Source organism: Molossus molossus, unplaced genomic scaffold, assembly GCF_014108415.1.
Source record: "Molossus molossus isolate mMolMol1 unplaced genomic scaffold, mMolMol1.p scaffold_m16_p_21, whole genome shotgun sequence".
In the NCBI taxonomy this organism is placed as follows: Eukaryota; Metazoa; Chordata; class Mammalia; order Chiroptera; family Molossidae; genus Molossus; species Molossus molossus.
In genome coordinates this window covers 8,819,221-8,838,294 of record NW_023425357.1, presented here as the reverse complement: position 1 = coordinate 8,838,294, position 19,074 = coordinate 8,819,221, and the positions used below count along the sequence as shown (strand labels likewise).

At 48.8% G+C, this 19,074-nt stretch overlaps 1 protein-coding gene across 1 annotated transcript; it reads right to left on the bottom strand.

The window, feature by feature from the left end:
* Positions 1 to 11,060: 11,060 nt before the first annotated feature.
* On the bottom strand, positions 11,061 to 12,078 carry LOC118639421 (paraneoplastic antigen-like protein 8C). The gene has a single exon (XM_036275841.1). The coding sequence runs from the start codon at positions 11,695 to 11,697 to the stop codon at positions 11,089 to 11,091; it is 609 nt and encodes a 202-aa protein (XP_036131734.1). The 5' UTR covers positions 11,698 to 12,078; the 3' UTR covers positions 11,061 to 11,088.
* Between the last annotated feature and the right edge of the window lie 6,996 nt (positions 12,079 to 19,074).

Genomic DNA, 19,074 nt, shown 5'->3' with positions numbered 1-19,074 from the left:
ACTTCTGGTACCAGCAACCCCCTCCTATCTACCCAGACTTGTGGGTGGAGAAAGTGGTACCAGGGTCTCACTGCACCGGCTTGGCCCATAGCAGATGCTCCGTAAATATTTTTGAGTGAAGTGAATGAATGACTACATGAACCCAACTGTTCATCAGTAGGGACTGACTCAGTTTCATGATCTGTTCCTACAGTGAAATACTGAGCAGCCATGAAAAACGATAATCGAGTTTTATGGAGACTTTTCTAAGTAGGAGGCACCATTGTAAGTGCTTCTGTGAAATCAACTTATGAAATCCTCACTGTGACATTGTGAAGCTGGTGGTAATACGATGATCACTCCCATTTTATTTTATTTTATTTTTTTAAACATCATCCGAGGACATTTTTCCATTTTTTGTACAGAAAGAGTGGGAGGGAGAGAGAGGAAGAGAGAGAGAGGGAAACATCGATGTGAAAGGGACACATCGAGTGGCTGCCACCCGCACGACCAACCAGGGCGACAAACTGCAACCGAGGTACATGCCCTTAGCGGGAACCGAACCCGGGTCTCTCGGGACCGCAGGCCGACGCTCTAACCGCTGAGCCAAACCGGCCAGGGCTGATCACTCCCATTTTATAGCCAAAGAAATAGCATCACTTGCTCAAGGTCACGTGGCCAGGAAGTGATGGCACCTGGGTTTGAATCTGAAACTGTCTAACATGTGAGTGTGTGTGTGTAAGGACTGAGGTGTACCTATGTACTCTGCACACGTACAAGCACTGCCAACAGTGGCTATTTCTGGGGAGGGGGTCTGGGGACCCCAGAAGGGTCAGAGACAATGGTTGTTTCTGGGGGGGACTGGGGACCCCCAGAGGTGGCAGAGGCATGTACTTTTCTATATCCTTTAGGATTGCTTGGATTTTTAGTAATCAAAACTGTTAATTAAAAATTTAGATTAGCCCTGGCCGGTTTGGCTCAGCGGTTAGAGTGTCAGCCTGCGGTCCGGAGACACCTGGGTTCGGTTCCTGCTAAGGGCATGTACCCCGGTTGCAGTTTGTCCCTGACCCTGGTTGGGTCGTGTGGATGGCAGCCACTCGATGTGTCCCTTTCACGTAGATGTGTCCCTTTCTCTCTGTTTCTCCCTCTCTCTCCCTCCCACTCTATCTGAACAAAAAATGTCCTCAGCCCTGGCCGGTTTGGCTCAGCGGTTAGAGCGTTGGCCTGCGGTCCGGAGAGACCCGGGTTCGGTTCCCGCTAAGGGCATGTACCTTGGTTGCAGTTTGTCCCCGGCCCTGGTTGGGTCGTGTGGGTGGCAACCACTCGATGTGTCGCTTTCACGTCGATGTTTCTCTCTCTCTCTCTCCCTCTCACTCTATCTGAACAAAATATCGAAAAATATCCTCGGGTGAGGATAAAAAAAAAAAAAATGTCCTCAGGTGAGGATAAGAAAAAAAAATTTAGATTAGCTCTGGCTCGTTTGTCTCATTGGTTAGAACATCGGCCTGTGGACCAATGAGTCGTGGGTTTCATTCCGGTCAAGGGCACCCACCTTGGTTGCAGGTACGTTCCTGGCCCTGGTAGGGGTGCTGCAGCAGGCAACCAATTGATGTGTCCTTCTCATGTCGATGTTTCTCTCTCGCTCCCCCTCCCTCTCTCCCTCCCACTCTATCTGAAGATAGATAGGAAAAAAAAATCCTTGGGTAAAAATTTTAAAAAAGTTTTATATTAAACCAAAGGTCCTCAGACTCGGCCACAGACAGAATGGGTCGGGACACCTGGGACGCGGGGGCCAGGGCTTGCAACGTTTCTCAGGTGATGCCGAGGCAGACGGCTCAGCAGTGATATGCACAGCGACAATGCATCAGTAATAATAACAGTGAACTTGCACTGAGGGTTTCCTTGAAACCAGTCACCCTGCGATGTGCTGAATAGGCCGGTTGCTATGCATCCCCAGAGCTATCATCTTCTTACGAGTGGGGAACCTGAGGCCCGTCTGAAGTTGCGCAGCTGTGTGAACTTAGGCACTGGAGTAACCATCCTGCCAGGCTCAGGAGGCACGGCTGATCCACGAAAATGCCTCTTCTGCCTTCAGTGCCTGCAGTCCATGCCAACCCAGCAGCTGGAGAGATTGCTTAAAAATTTAAGTCAGATCTGTCTCTACTCTTTTTTTTTTTTTTTAATATGTTTTTATTGATCTTTTAGAGAGAAAGGAAGGGAGAGAGAGAGAGAGAGAGGAGCATCAATGTGAGAGAGAAACATCCATCGGCTGCCTCTTGCACCCGCCCCCCCCCACTGGGATGGAGCCCAAAACCCCGGGCATGCACCCTGATTGGGAATCCAACCGGGACCTCTCAGTCCATGGGACGATGCTCAATCCACTATGCCACACCGGCCAGGCGGTCTCTACTTTTTTTTTTTTAAGTATTCATCTCACACAAAGCCCTGCCAGTTCTCCCCCATTTCCTTCTTTCTTTCTCTGTTTACCACTCCAGACACACCTGCCTCTTCTTTCCTGTTCTTCCAACATGTTGATTGCCCCCAACCTCAGGGCCTTTGTACTTGCTGTTCCCTCCACCCAGAATACTCTGCCTTCACTTTCTTAGGCAATCTCCCTCCGCCCCCCACCCCTGCGCTCTCCAGAGCTTTCTTGTCCAAGAATCCTAACCCTTTCCAGGCCATGGACCACTTCCAGTTAAAGTATGTCAATGCATAAATTGCATCTATTGGATTACAAAGGAAACCAATTATAATGAAATTACAAAGACAACAGCAAAAAAAAAATCTGTAAAATGATAACTTTAATACACAATAAAAATGAACACATGTAATTTTAGTTAATTCTCAACATGCAATTTTATTTAACTCCTGAAAGAACCAGGCAGATGTTTAGAGAAAAGGGGAATGGAGAGATTAAAGGAAGAGGAGAGAGAGAGGGAAAGAAGGAAGAATGATTCTTGGAGGCTGGGGGGAGGTTAGAATCTCTGCGAGGATTTTGCACAATCGTTGGCTCATTCCGGTTGTTTTCCTTTTGCACAGCTGGGTCGTTTCGCTGGATTTTATTCTCCTCACCAGCCACACCCCAGCCTTGCAGGGCCTCCAGCCACCGCGCCCCTCCTGCTCGGGTTCTCGCCCCACGCCCAGTGGTCGCCACAGCAACGAGGAGCCGCGTTCCTAGCTGAGTCCTCTCGGAGAGCGAGACCCTGTGGTGTGAGGGCGGGGCAGCGCCTCTTCCCAGCTCCTCATCTCTTCCTGAGGTCTGATGCCCTCAGCCATCTCCCCTGGGAAGCTGCTCATAGGGGCCCTAGGATAAAAACCCCGGGGACACCACTGTTTGAGGAATAATGGCTTAGGAATCCAAATCTGAGCCCTGGCCGGTTTTGTTCAGCGGTTAGAGCGTCGGCCTGCGGTCCAGAGAGACCCGGGTTCGGTTCCCGCTAAGAGCATGTACCTCGGTTGCAGTTTGTCCCCGGCCCTGGTTGGGTCATGCAGGTGGCAGCCACTCGATGTGTCCCTTTCACGTAGATGTTTCTCTCTCTCTCTCTCTCTTCCTCTCTCTCCCTCCCTCCCTGAACAAAAAATGGAAAAATGTCCTCGGGTGAGAATAAAAAAAAGAATCCAAATATGAGAAGTCAAGACTCTCACCTGGCAGATGAGACATTTATGTTGTTTTCAAATTTTTGTTTTGTTTGTTTTTTGGTGGAAGGAGGAAAGGATTATCCTAGAAATGAAAACCTCACATGTTCAGCATCCTTACAAAAATTGCCAACCCCTGAGAAGTTTGGCTGGATGTGTTTTAAATCACCCAGATCTCTGGCAGGTGAGATCCTTCTCTCACCCCCCCATCCCCCCAAAAAGGATAATTACAGCTTCCACTTTTATATTTGTTGAAAAAGAACAACAACAAAAAAAAAATCAGAAAAGAATGGAGGAAGAAAACAAAACATGGCCCAAATCTCTCTACTCAGCTTTGCTTGGTAGCCATTTTAAAACATAATAATAATATTAAAAGTCACACACATAGCCCTGGCCGGTTTGGCTCAGAGGTTAGAGCGTTGGCCTGCGGTCCGGAGAGACCCAGGTTCGGTTCCCCGCTAAGGGCACGTACCTCGGTTGCAGTTTGTCCCTGGCCCTGGTTGGGTCGTGTGGGTGGCAGCCACTCGATGTGTCCCTTTCACGTCGATGTTTCTCTGTCTCTCCCTCCCTCCTGCTCTATCTGAGCAAAATATCAAAAAATATCCTCGAGTGAGGATAAAAAAAAAAAGTCACACACATAGCCCAGCCCATGTGGCTCAGTGGTTGAGCATTGACTCATGCACCAAGAGGTCACTGGTTTAATTCCCATTCAGGGCACATCAGGGCACATGCCCAGGTTTTGGGCCGGATCCCCAGTGGGGGGCATGCAGGAGGCAGCCAATCCTTATGCTCTCTCATCTATGTTTCTCTCTCTAAAAACCAATAAAGAAAAAAATATTTTTTAAAAAGTCACACACATACACACATGCTACTAAGAAAACGCTGAAGTTACAGAAAGGTATAAAATGAAAAACAAGCTCCTATCCCACCCCAAGCCTCAAACCTCTCCTCCCCACCCCCAAAGTAACCACAGTTAAATATCTGTACTTTCCCAGAAAACAAAACAAAACAAAAAGCTTACTTTATTATATGTGTAATTTTAGGATTTGTCCCATAAGGCGTTTTCACATTATCCTAAATTATTTTCACCACAGCACTTGGCACTTTCTGGTATTTTCGTATTTATTTATTGTCTTGCCTATTAGAACATCAACCCCGTGAAGTCGGAGATATTTGTCTGGTTTATTCACTGCTGAAGACCCAGCATTTAGAACGGTCCTGGTAGGTGCTCAAAATATATATATTTTTTATCCTCACCCGAGGACATTTTTCCATTTTTTGTTCAGATAGAGTGGGAGGGGGAGAGGGAGAGAGAGAGAGAAACATCGACGTGAAAGGGACACATCGAGTGGCTGCCACCTGCACGACCAACCAGGTTCGGGACAAACTGCAACCGAGGTACGTGCCCTTAGCGGGAACCGAACCCGGGTCTCTCTGGACCGCAGGCCGGCGCTCTAACCGCTGAGCCAAACCGGCCAGAGCGGTGCTCAAAACATTTGAGAGTGAGTGAATGAGGGGACGACAGGAGCTCTATTACTACGCTCTTCTCACTTGCTAGCCGGCCTTAAATTCTCCATGTTTGTTTCCTTTTTCCGGACGGCTTCCTCCTTGGCATGTGCCCGAGAGGCAGGAACGTGGTAATACTCACTTTTATTGAACACCCATTCCGTCCCAGGCCCTGAGCATTTTCTCTTAATCCTTTCAACCCCTCCTAAGTAAATGTCCTTCCCATTTTCCAGGTGAGAAAAACAGGCCAAAGTGGGCCACGCAGCTAGAAAGTGGCAGAGCTGAGCTTTGAATCACTCAGATTCCTTAGATTATAACCCCCACATTCTTTTTTTTTTTTAATCCTCATCCGAGGATATTTTTACATTCGTCTTCAGACGGAGTGAAAAGTGGGGGAGAGAGAGAGAAACATCGATGTGAGAGAGACACATCGATTGGTTGCCACCCGCATGGCCCCAACTGGGGCCGGGGACGAACCGCAACCAAGGTGCGTGTCCTTGGCTGGAATCGAACCCAGGACTCTGATCCGCAGGCCGACGCTCTAACCGCTGAACCAAACCGGCCAGGGCAACCCCTACATTCTTAAGCCTCCTTTTTCGCCCAGTTGCCTGTGGCAGGTTTGGGGTGGGGAATGCGATTGGTGGGAAATCCCCAGGTGACACTTGTAACCTTGGCACAGCCACCAGGTTTGTCCTCGTCTTGAATGTCAGAAATCAGGTGGCTGTCTACAATGAACAGGATATAAATTATCCACACCTCTGAACCAGATACCACTGGGGTAATTGACAGCACGTAGTAGGTCCTCGATAAATACAGCAGGAAGCAGCTCCGACATCCTCTTTATTAGTGCCCTGTTGATGCCAGGGCTCAGGTTGGGTACTGTCTCCCGCGGGGCATCACTTTAGTGTGTTCACCAGTTGGCCTTCCGGCATCCCAGGGCCCGAAACAGCCTTTGTCAGCACACAGAGAGCACATTGTCTCCTGAGGGAGCTGGGCACACGTTGATCAAGTTCAGGAATCTGAGCCAGAAAACCAGGCTAATGTGTTCTTTGTCAAAGCCAAATCCCCAGGATCCCACACTTAACAGCAGCCAATGAGAACATGTAACCGAAGGGGTGACACAACACCTGGGAATGTAAATGCTCAAAAAATGTAAGCCTAGCCCTGGCCAGGTGGCTCAGTTGGCTGAGCATCATCCTGTACACCAAAGGGTTGCAGGTTCGATTTCAGGGCAGGGCACATAGCTAGGTTTCGGGTTCGATCTTTGCATATAAGAAGCAATTGATCGATGTTTCTCTCTCTCTCTCTCCCCCCCCTTCCTCTCTCTAATCATATCCTTGCATGAGGATTAAAAAAAAAAGTAAGCCTGACAGAAGACAATTGGAACTTGGGTGGTAGGCACACAATACAATATACAGATCATGTATCATAGAAATGTACATTTGAAACCTATATGATCTTATTAACCAATGTCACCCCAGTACCTTTAATAAAATAAACAAATAATGCAGCCATGGTTATTAAAAGGGCAGTGTTGTCTAATGGTTATGCGTATAGACTTGAGCCTGGTTTAAATCCTGGCTCTGTTGACACATTGTGTGACTCTGTTTCAGTCTCCAAATCTGGAGGCTGGGGTTATTTGGTATCTACCTGATAGTGTTGAGTGTTGTTGTGAGGATTAGATTAAATTTATGTCAAATGCTTAGAATAGCACCTGGTACATATTAAATAGTCAATAAACATTGGTGTTACTTCCCATCTCCTGCTCTAAGCCTCAGCCAGAGCCAGAGCACGCGTGGGCTTCAAGCAGCGCCTCGGAGTGCTGCCTACCTTGTTTGTTTCTCAGGGGTTCCTGAAGAATTCCTGCCCAGCCACTGACCGAGAGCCCCGCTGTGATGCCTCCGCAGCCCCTGAGAGACCCAGCCCCGTTTCAGCAGCACAGACTGTGATCAGAAAGACCTGAGTTCCAATCCCTCCGAGCTTTCCTGTGTGGCCTTAGGCAAGTCACTTAACCTCTCTGAGTGTCATTTTCCTCATCCATAGAATGAGACGATCATAATAGTACAGGCTCATAATCACTTATCTCCTCTTCTGAAACCCAGAAATCTGAAAGCTTTGCACCAAAATCCCCCAAAACAAAATAAACAAACAGGCAAACATTTGGAGGCAAGATGTGACTGATGTGAGGCTGCATATAGTCTTAATTTATTTCACTGGATGTCAATATCCAACATTTTCCTACCGAATACCAATGAGTTTGATTATGGGAGCTGCCCAAACCTCCCTGGGGGTGGGTTACATAATATAAGATATTGGCACTGTACCATTTTGCTAAAATCCAGAATTCTGAACCACATCTGGCGCAAGGATTTTGGATAAGGAGCTGTGGACCCATCGTGCCATGTCTGGAGGGTTATGAAGATCCAATGAATTAATGAGTATGGAGGACTTTGCAGAGTGCCTGGAGCATAGGATAGCTGTTACTGTTTTTATTCCAAGTAAATTGTTTCACGTTTCTCACCAGCCGCTCGGAATAGTGTGTTTTATGTTCTCTCGGCCGTAAGATAACACCCCCTTTTAAAATAATGCAACCCATGGAACTGGTTTTCAGAATGTTTCTTAGCAGCCAGATTGTTTTTCCAAATTAAATCTAACCCAGTTCCCCCAACATACCAAAGAGCAGACTAATTGCATTAGCATACATTTATTTGATGTTTGTACAAGACAGCATCAGCCACAAGGAACAATGCAGAGTTTTAACTGCACCCACTTTTGATTGAAATCGGAGTTTACAAGGCCAGTTGCAGACTTCCAGCAGCCAACGCGTCTGATTTACTCAGGGATTTCTGCTTAGGGTCTGCTATGCCAATGATGTCTTCATTCATACAGATAAGTAGCTTTCAGCTTGCATTGCAATCTCAGGAAACTCTTCATCCGATCCAGAAAAGCTCCAAAGGGAAGTGGTAGGAGACTTGGGTTTTATCAGCAACATTGAATCCACTCACGTTGTGTATGGAAAGCACCCAAAACCCAAAGACAAGCACAAATACAGTCTTAGCACTGCAACACGATAAGAAATGTCACACCATCCCTTGATGGGAAACTGCATGCATTGAACAAATATGCCTGAGGGTTGTGTAGCAGTTATTCAAGCTCAGAGTCTGAGAAAGCAGCAATGAACACAGTAATACAATGTTCTGTGAGTGGCCAGCTGGAAATTTACAAAGAATAAAAAGATCAACAGAGAGCTATAAACTTCTACACCAGGAATGCACTCTCAAGAAGTTCAAACAGCCCTGGCCGGTTTGGCTCAGCGGTTAGAGCGTCGGCCTGCGGTACAGAGAGACCCGGGTTCGGTTCCCGCTAAGGGCACGTACCTCGGTTGCAGTTTGTCCCCGGCCCTGGTTGGTCGTGCGGGTGGCAGCCACTCGATGTGTCCCTTCACGTCGATGTTTCTCTCTCTCTCTCTTCCTCTCTCTCCCTCCTCCTGCTCTATCTGAACAAAAAAATGGAAAAATGTCCTCGGGTGAGGATTAAAAAAAAAAAAAAAAGAAGTTCAAACAGCCCAACCAGTGTGGCTCAGTGGTTGAGCATTGACCCATGCACCAGAAGGTCATCAGTTCAATTTCCAGTCAGGGCACATGCCCAAGTTGTGGGCCTGATCCCCAGTGGGGGGCATGCAGGAGGCAGCCAAATGATGTTCTCTCTCATCGATGTTTCTATCTCTCTCCTTCTCCCTCAAAAATCAATAAAGAAAAAAATTTCTTTTAAAAAGAAGTTCAACTATATGTATGGGGATGGAAGGAAAAGCTCTATCCCAACCATTGCACAAAAGAAAAAGATATTGAGGCTTGAGGATAGTTTGGGGAATGGACAGAAATCAGAGTCTTCTCTGGGTTTTAGGTCATGTGAACTCTAAAAATTCCTTCTGTGTCTTGACACCTGCTGGGGATGCAAGGACCTAACGGGAGTTTCTGACTGTTGGGGGAGGGGAGGTCGCTTACTTGCATCCTTGCTGCCAAGGTGGGGGTGTAGAATGAGACCTCTACCTATTGGCTCTGCTAGGGGGGCAAAAATGGGGTAGCCTCTCAGAAATAAGAAAGGGTTGGACGCTGGAATTCATACACATGATTGCCCACCACAGGAATACAATGGGGGTCTTCTCCAGTGTTACAATTTGATAGGTAAGAATCTGAGCGTGTGCACAGAAATTACATTTTTAAAATATTATTGATTTTTTTAGAGGAAAAGAGAGAAACGTCAATGAATCACCTATAGGCTGTCTCCTGCACGCCCCCTACTGGGGACCGAGCCCACAAACCCAGGCATGTGCCCTGACCAGGAATCCAACCCGGACCTCGCAGTCCACGGGACGACGCTCAATCCACTGAGCCACACCAGCCCCGCGAGAAATTATATTTTTGAAAAGAAAAATAGTTCAAACCTTTGCAAATCCCCGAACTAATGAAAATTTGCAAATTCACTGGTCAGAGGCCCCTGAACAAGGCTCTGTTTACCCACAGACATTTGGATTTAGCCTGATTGTTGTTGGTCTTTCTTCTTTCCTTTCTTCCTTCTGTTCTTTATCATAACAGGGGACTTGAAGGCTCAATGTAAATGTTGCTAATGGATAACTCCCGAAGGTGACCTCTTAATTACGCACCTCCTTTTGGACCATTCCCTGAAAGTCTTGCCGTTTGTTCTTTAGAGTGGAGCGTGCCCCTCCCCCCACGTCAGAGCTGCTGGGACTTAATTTGGGGAGAGCCCTCGCCTCGGGCGCCCATCAGAGCAGAAAGATCCCCGGCAGCCAGAGGGGCGCGTGCTTCCTTCCCCGCGAGCCCCCCCCCCCCCCCGCCTCCGGCAAGAGCGGCTGTCCACGGTCACGCCGCGGGGGTGGCGGAGGGGGCAGCGGGGGTTCCTGCTTGGCTCTTCCTCGCCTCTGTGAAGAGACCTTCTTGCAAAACCTTGGAATCCCAGGCTGGGTGTCTCTCCTTCCATTTCCTGCAAACACCTGCAGGATGGGGGCGGGGGGGGGGGGACGCGGTCTCCATGGCAACAGTCTCACACGCTGCTGGTTCCAACTGCGACTGCGCAGTTCGTCCCGCGGAGTCCCCGGTGTTGTTCGCGGGTCTTTGAGACCCTTCCTCACTCAGAAGTCACCCTTCCTCACTCAGAAGTCACCCTCACGCACTCAGATAATCCCCACCCACATACTCAGGTGTTACTCCCACAACTACTCAAATATTGTCCCCTCGAACTCATTTATCACACGTGCTCGGATGCTGCCCACAGACTCAAAGGGTACCCACGGCTCACTCATGTAGTCAGCTCAGATGCCACCCGCACCTACTCAAATATTTACCACGAGTGTCGTGGGGGCAAGGTTTGGGTCCATTTCGTTCCCTGTTGTGTTCCCAGTGCCTCCAACAGTGCCTGGTACACTGTGGATGCTCAGGGAATATTTGTTGAATGAATGGATGATCCATACTCAATCAGATGTCACCTGCATCTACTCAGATGGGAGCCACACTCACTCAGATGTATCCACGTCACTCAAATGGTACCCACTTACTGTGAGTGCCATTCAGGCAGGATTTGTTCCCTTCGGTAGCCCCAGCTGCTAGGACAGTGCCTGGGACATGATAGGAGCTCAGTAAATGTCTGCAGGAAGAATGAATGAATGACTCACACTCCACCAGGTGTGGACCACGCCCACTCAGATGTAACCTACAAATTAGCTCAGATAAAAATGCCCTCCCTCCCTCACTCTGGGCAGATGTTACCATGCTCACCCATTGTTACTGAAGCTACCCACTCACTTGGGCAATACTCATCATCACTCACATGATCTACCCTCACATTGCCCAGCTCACTCCGATGGTACCCACCTTCCCACAGTCGTCACCCACACCCACTCAGCTCACACCCACACTCCCTCAGCTGCCCCCACACCCACTTCTCGTCACCTCACAGCTTCTTGTCAGACGCATGGTGCCGTCGGCGGTTTTTCTTTTGCTTCCGCTTGCCCCTCTTGCCTTCTCCAGCCTTGCTGTCCTTCTCCTCGGAGTCCAGCGGTGGCAGCCCGTCCAGCCTGGCAGTGGCCCCCGGCTTCTCCCCTGGCCCGGGCACACAACACTTCCTGGCAGGCAGTTCTCTGGGACCTGTCACCGTCGGGCACAGTTCCTGCCTCAGGACCCGGGCCACATCCTCCACTGTCCTGCCCTCGCTCTGCAGGAAAAGGTTCAGCTTGGTCAGGAATTCAATGTCCTGCTTCCGGGGCATGTAGACCACTCTCCACATGCCGCCCTTGCCCTTGATCTCCCTGGGGATCACGGCATAATTGATGTCTTCCATCAGCCTGATGATGGCCGCCTTGGATCTTTCCTCTTCCAGAAAGGCCTTCCCGGCCACTTCGAACTTGCCCAGAGGTTTCAGGGGGACCCGGATGATCTCTTCGAATTCCTCGTGGTTGAGGTCCTCTGGGATACCTAGGATCATCAGGGACTTGTAGCTGTCCACCTCGAGGGCCTTGCACCCGTGCTCCAACAGCGCAATGTCCTTTACACCGAAAAGCATCTTGCCCAGCTCTCTAAGACAGCAGTACGCCTGCTGGTGCACACCTGCGCTACCCCGGGGATCCGGCAGATTATCCAGGATGCCCAGATCCCTTCCCAAAGGCTGCACAAGACAGAGGCCTCACAGGCCCCGTTTGTCCGGCTCAGTCAAGGATGCCCCCGGCCCTGCCTGCAGGGCTGCACGGTGTCCAGCCCTTGGCAATTCCCAGGGACTCACGCAGAGTGAAGTGGAGGAGGGTGTCTGGCGGCTGGCTCCTGGCTCTGGGGGAGGCAGCACCAGGGAGGGCCTGAAGATGCTGCTTTCCCTTTCTTGGTGGTGGCCTCCAAAGGTCTCAGCAGGCTTGGGACTGCTGATCTCCCTGGGGCCACTGCCCCCGGGTGTCGTGGGTGGAGGCCCGGCAGGTCCCTCGCTGCTGGCCCAGAGGCTGCCCTCAGTGCCCTGTGGCCAGGCTGAGATGAGGATGTGGCCGCTGCACTTGCTCCCGCAATGACGTCACCGCCTCCTTCTGCTCTGCGGCCCAGCGGTCTCCATGGCAACCACTAGAGCATCCCCTCTGCCATTGGCCAGGCCCAGCCGCATTGAAATCAGAGTCCGAGGGGGTCATTCAGAGGTGAGGGGTGAGCCACCCGCTTTCGGAAGTACCCTCTCCCTTTATCCTTTAGGAAAATGGCTGATTCCAGGGCAGTGGGGACAGGGAAGATATAAAATGAGCCTGGAACCTCTTCTTGGGTCAGAAAGTAAGGAAATGCTCCAAGAATGACGAGAACAGGTGAAAAGACAGAGTTAGCTTGAAGTACTCCCGCTGAATAAGTCTGGGACACTCTGAGCATGAACGCTAAAATTGGGGTAACAGAGTATAACTCTTTCAATAAAATAAGTATCCATGAGTCCCTGTCGATATAAGTAAATGTACAAATGGAAAGTTTAGTGGAGAAATGTGGGTTTTTACGTTGCCTCATATAAAACTTATGACTCAAAAGGAACAAAAGTATCTTTACGGTAGAATGCCCTTATTCGTAGGACACACCCCCTGTAGTATTCGTAGGACACACCCCCTGTAGTATTCAGGAATGATATTCAGAATGATGCACCAGGTTGGCAATTTACTCTCAAAACGGATTCAGAGGTAAAGTTCTTTGCACCATACTTGCAACTTTTTTTGTAAGTTTATGACTGTTTCAAAAAGTTTTTTTTTTTTTTTTTTTTTTTATCCTCACCCGAGGACATTCCTCCATTCTTTGTTCAGATAGAGTGGGAGGGCGAGAGAGGAAGAGAGGGAGAGAGAGAAACATCGACGTGAATGGGACACATCGAGTGGCCGCCACCCACACGACCAACCAGGGCCGGGGACAAACCGCAACCAAGGCACGTGCCCTCAGCGGGAACCGAACCCGGGTCTCTCTGGACCGCAGGCCGATGCTCTAACCGCTGAGCCAAACCAGCCAGGGCCAAAAAGTTTTTTAATATAAAAGAAATATCCTACATATGTGATCGCCTTCACAACATTCATTCCTCCCCCTCTCCACCCCAGTAATAAAAGCAATAAAGTTTGGGTTAGATGGACAGACTCCAAACTCCTAGCTCCAGAGGTGAGTGGCTTAAATGAATCAGCATAACCCCACTCCTTTGCCACAGTGATTGGCTCACAAATGGTTACCCAGGTAACGGGCCTAAGCCAATCAGTGCCGTCTATCACCCTAATCAGGAGATTAGTTAAGAGCGGGACACCTGTGAACTGAGTTAGTCCATTTAGAACAAAGTTTTTGTGACTAGTTCTGAGCAGGACACCCTGGGTGTGAGAACCTTGGAGAGAAGACTTTTGAGGATGAATTCTGCATCCTGAGGAAGACAGCTCAGAGAGTCACCGGGACAATATGCCATTGTCCTGATGCCATCTTGTACCTCCAGATCAAACTATACCTGACAATTACTTCCTCTGAAACTTTATTTACTTATGTATTTATTTATTTTTTAAATCCTCACTCGAGGATACTTTTCCATTTATTTTCAGACAGAGTGGGAAGGGAGAGATAGAGAGAGAAAAACATTGATGTAAGAGAGACACATGGACTGGTTGTCTCCTGCACGACCCCGACCAGGGCCGAGGACCAACCGCAGCCGAGGTACGTGCCCTTGACCTGAATCGAACCCACTACTCTTTGGTCCTCGGGCTGACATTTTAACCACTGAGCCAAACCGGCCAAGGCTAAAACTTTATTTTTTTTAAAAATTTTAAGTTGAAATACAAATAAGTGATAAAGAGTGCACAAATTATAAAAGTGAATGGCAAAGCCAGACTTCCTTCCTCAGCCTCCTGACTCCTGGGCCCAGACATTTAAACCCATACAACACCATGCCATTCCCGGAGGAGAAGGTGCCTTCTTGTGTCACCTGGCTCCGTTCCTGTTCTGTCACTCCATTGCCGTGTGACCTTGGGCAGCTAATTTCCCTCTCTGACTGTGTGGTGATTTTGTCTTGTTCAACATAGCTAAGCTGGGCCTATGTGTACCCTTTCCCAGGAGGCTCTGGGTTAGAGTTGTCGAAGGGAAATTTGCATGAGAATTAGACGGCAGACGTGAGGCAACAGCCACTGTACTGGGAAGGTCTGCGCAGGACCAGGTGCTGCGAGGGCTCAGGGTGTTGTCACTAGCCTGCTGGCCCACCGGGTTGGCTTGGGGCAGCACTGGGCCTCAGCCCCCTGCACCTGCTGGCCCTCCTCTCCCAGCTCCTGTGAATTTGGGGCCAGGAGCCCGGGAAGCTCCAGGAGGGAAGGATGCAGTGCTGCGGGTCACACCCAGAACTGAGGTTGGAGGGGGCAGGAAATAGCTCGTTGTTTTGGGTTGCGGGGATTTTTTTGTTTGTTTGTTTTTTAATCCTCACCCGAGGACATCTTTCCATCTTTTGCACAGATAGAGTAGGAGGGAGAGAGAGGAAGGGAGAGAGAGAGAGAAACATCACCGTGAAAGGGACACATCGAGTGGCTGCCACCCGCACAGCCAACTAGGGCCGGGGACAAACTGCAACCGAGGTACATGCCCTTAGCAGGAACCAAACCCGGGTCTCTCCGGACCGCAGGCCTATGCTCTAACCGCTGAGCCAAACCGGCCAGGGCTCGGGTTTTTTTATTCCTCACCGGAGGATATGTTTACTGATTTGAGAGAGAGGAACAGTGATGTGAGAGAGACACATGGATCGGTTGCCTCCCGCACAGGCACTGACGGGGGACCAAACCCACAACCGGTTGGTGTATGGGGCAATGCTCCAAACAACTGGCAATGCCTGGCCAGGAACCAGACAGAGATTTCTCTGAAGACTTCTTATGGCATGAAAAATTCACATTCAACTCTGTTACATAACATTGTCCATTTCAATACAATGATCATTTTACTCAAAAGAAGAAGTAAGTTGACAATCAAAAATATTTGCCATGAAGCCCAGGCCAGATGAACTCAGCGGTTAGAGCGGAGGCCTGCAGACCAAAGAGTCTCGGGTTCGATTCCAGTCAAGGGCACGTGCCTCGGTTTCAGTTCCTCCCCCAGCCCTGGTTGGGGTCATGTGGGAGGCAACCAGTCGATGTGTCTCTCTCACATCGGTGTCTCTCTCTCTCTCTCTCTTTCCCTCTCTCTCCCACTTTATCTAAAAATAAATGGAAACATATCCTTGGGTGAGGATTTAAAAGAAAAAGTTTGCCATGGAGAATGTAAATTGGTGCAGCCACTGTGGAAAACAGTCTGGAGGCTCCTCACAAAATTAAAAATAGAACTCCCATATGATCCAACAGTTCCACTTTGGGGTATTTATCTGAAGGAAATGAAACCCAAATGCACCCCAATGTTCACTGCAGCATTATTTACAATAGCCAAGACATGAAAACAATCTAAGTGTCCATCAATGGATAGATGGCTAAAGCAGATGTGGTGTGTATAGACAATGGAGTAGTATTCAGCCATAAAAAAGTAGGAAATCCTACCAATCGAAACCACATGAATGGCTCTTGAGGGCATTATACTAAGTAAAATAAGACAGAGAGCCCAGTCAGTGTGGCTCAGTTGTTGAGCATCGATCCATGCACCAAGAGGTCACTGGTGCCCAGATTGTGGGCCAAATCCCCAGTGGGGGGCATGCAGGAGGCAGCCACTAGATGTTCTCTCTCATTGATGTTTCTATCTCTCTCTCTCTCTCCCTCTCCCTTCCTTTCTCTCTGAAATCAATAAAGAAAATAAATAAATAAAAAAGACAGAAAAAGACAAATACCATGTGATCTCACTTGTGTGTGTAATCTTTAAAAAAAAAATAACCCAAGCTCATAGATTGGTGGTTGCCAGAGGAGGGTGAGGGTGGGCAAAATGAGTGAAGGTGGTTAGAAGCTACAGGCATCCAGTTATAAGGTAAATAAGTCCCGGGGATGTAACGTGCAGCATGGCAACTGTAGTTAACACCGTGTATTGCGCATTTGAAGGTGGCTAAGAGAGTGAATCTCAAACGTCCTCATCACAAGAAAAAAATGTTGTAACTAAGTGTGGTGATGAATGTTTAAAAAAATTGCTACAGGTTTATGAATTCCTGGGGCTCCACAGGTTTATGAATCCCTGGGGCTCCGTTGCACACCCCTGGGCTTAAGCACAGTCCAGATTGAGCAGCAGTGGCAGAATGGTCCATATTATATTGACTGAGACGCTTCCTTGTTCCAGGCTCCAGGCGACGTGCTGGGCAAACCTGAGTGAGTGAATTCAGCTGTGCTTATGGGAGCTCGGTCCAGTGGTTGTGACAGGCTCAGCTGCCTGTTTACAGCCAGGGAGAGAAGCCCAGAATTACCAAGAAGATGTGTTCTGATCCTTGGTGTAGGGCGTGGAATACAGAATATGCTAATTGGGACATGATTAACCAAAGTTTAAAGAGAGAGCCCTGGCCGGTTTGGTTCAGCGGTTAGAGCGTTGGCCTGCGGTCCTGAGAGACCCGGGTTCGGTTCCCGCTAAGGGCGCGTACCGCGGTTGCAGTTTGTCCCCGGCCCTGGTCGGTTGTGCGGGTGGCAGCCACTCGATGTGTCCCTTCACATCGATGTTTCTCTCTCTCTCTCTCTGTTCCTCTCTCTCCCTCCCACTCTACCTGAACAAAAAATGGAAAAATGTCCTTGGGTGAGGATTAAATAAATAAATAAATAAATAAATAAACAAAGTTTAAAGAGAGAACTGCATAAAGTGCTTTGGGGGCCCTGAGCAACTGATCCCATCTGGTGTCACCAGGGAAGGCTTCCTGGAGGAGGTGACACTGGAAGGGACCTTGAAGGACGCATATAATAACCACAGCAGTACTATTTTTTAAAGCAGGAATTGCTGTCACTAACATAGGGCATGCTATATGCCAGACAATATTTGAAGCCCTACATCTGCACTGTCATTTATTTTTATAACAGTCCATGAGTTAGATAGTATTTAATTGATTCAGTGCCTCATTAATTCAACACACATTTATAGAGCTGCTCCTGGATTTCACAGTCTGGAAACTGAGGACCCGCAAGCTTAAATCACTTACCTAGAGCCACACAGCTAGTGACTTTTACATTTTTTAATTTAAATTTTATGTGGTTTTCTGTTCATATCTTTTACCCATTTTTTTTTTTTTTAATCCTCACCTGAGGATATTTCTCCATTGATCTTCAGATAGAGTGGGAGGGAGGGAGAGAGAGAGAAACGTTGATGTGAGAGAGGCTCCAACCAGGGCCAGGGATCAAACTGCAACTGAGGCACGTGCCTTTGATCAGAATTGAACCCGGGACTCTTTGGTTTACAGGCCGCCGCTCTAACCACTGAGCAGCAAAACCGTCCAGGGCTGAAATTTATTTTAATACACACTGGCTTTATTAAAAGCGTGTCTAGCCCTGGCCAGTTTGGCTCAGCGGCTAGAGCGTCGGCCTGCGGTCCAGAGAGACCCGGGTTCGGTTCCCGCTAAGGGCACGTACTTCGGTTGCAGTTTGTCCCCGGCCCTGGTTGGTCGTTGCGGGTGGCAGCCACTCGATGTGTCCCTTCATGTCGATGTTTCTCTCTCTCTCCCTATCTCTCCCTCCCTCTCTCTCCCTCCCACTCTATCGTACAAAAAATGGAAAAATATCCTCTGGTGAGGATTAAAAAAAAAAAAAAAAAAAAGTGTGTCTACATTTTTTGGGACACCCTCTATAATACATTACATGGTGATAGTAAGTGGTTATAGGGAAAATAAAGTAGGAAAGGAGAGTGAAGGGAAATGTGTTCCTGGGGGTGATTTTTTCCAGTGTGCTGAGAAAAGGCTCTGTGGAGGTGATGTTTGAGCAAAGACTTGAAGGAGATGAGGGAGCGACCATGTGAATATGCAAAACAATGTCCCAACCAGAAAGAATAGCCAGTGCAAAGGCCCTGAGGCTGAAGCCTGGCTGGTGTGTCTGAGGGACAGCAAAGCCGCTAGTGTGACTGGGGCAGAGTTCAGAAGAAAGTTGGCGGTGGGACAGGGAGGTTACTGCCAGGTCTTGAAGTACCGTGTAGCCCCTGCAGGGACTTGGGACTTTTCTCTGGGTGAGGTGCACCCGCATCGGGGGGAGGTTTAATGAGGTAACTGAAGGCCAGCATTTTATAGGAGTTTGCCAGTCAGGTAATAGTGCTGGTGTTGGAGAACATGGATTTCTGAATATATATATTTGTGGGCCCTGAGCAACTAAACCTGTCTAAATGTATGTTTATATTTTTGATCCAAGCTCTGTCCCAAGTCCTATGCTAACTCTGGGGGCACATTCAACGGAGAGCAATGAAAATAAAAGGCAGTGCCAGGCCCTGGCCGGTTTGGCTCAGCAGTTAGAGCATCGGCCGGCGGACTAGAGAGTCCAGGGTTCGGTTCACGCTAAGGGCACGTACCTCGGTTGCAGTTTGTCCCCGGCCCCAGATGGGGTCAGGTGGGTGGCAACCACTGGATTTGTTTCTCACGTCTATGTTTTTCTCTCTCTCTTCCTCCCTCCCTCCCTCCCGCTCTATTTGAATATAAATGCAAAAAATGTCCTCAGGTGAGGATAAAAAAAAATAATAATAAATAAATATAAATAAAAAGCAGTGCCAGGGGCTCTGGGAGAGGATAAGGGGGACCTAGACCATGCTGGCGAGCCTGTCCTGTTCGAGATAGCATCTCAGGGATCTAGAACAAGATCCTGCTTATAGCGTGTGCTCGGCAAACACCATTTGGCTAAATTAGCAACTGAATTCACTCCCTCTCCATTAAAAAAAAAATTATTTGAGCTCTGGCCGGTTTGGCTCAGCGGTTAGAGCGTCGGCCTGCGGTCCGGAGAGACCCGGGTTTGGTTCCCGCTAAGGGCACGTACCTCGGTTGCAGTTTGTCCCCGGCCCTGGTTGGTCGTGC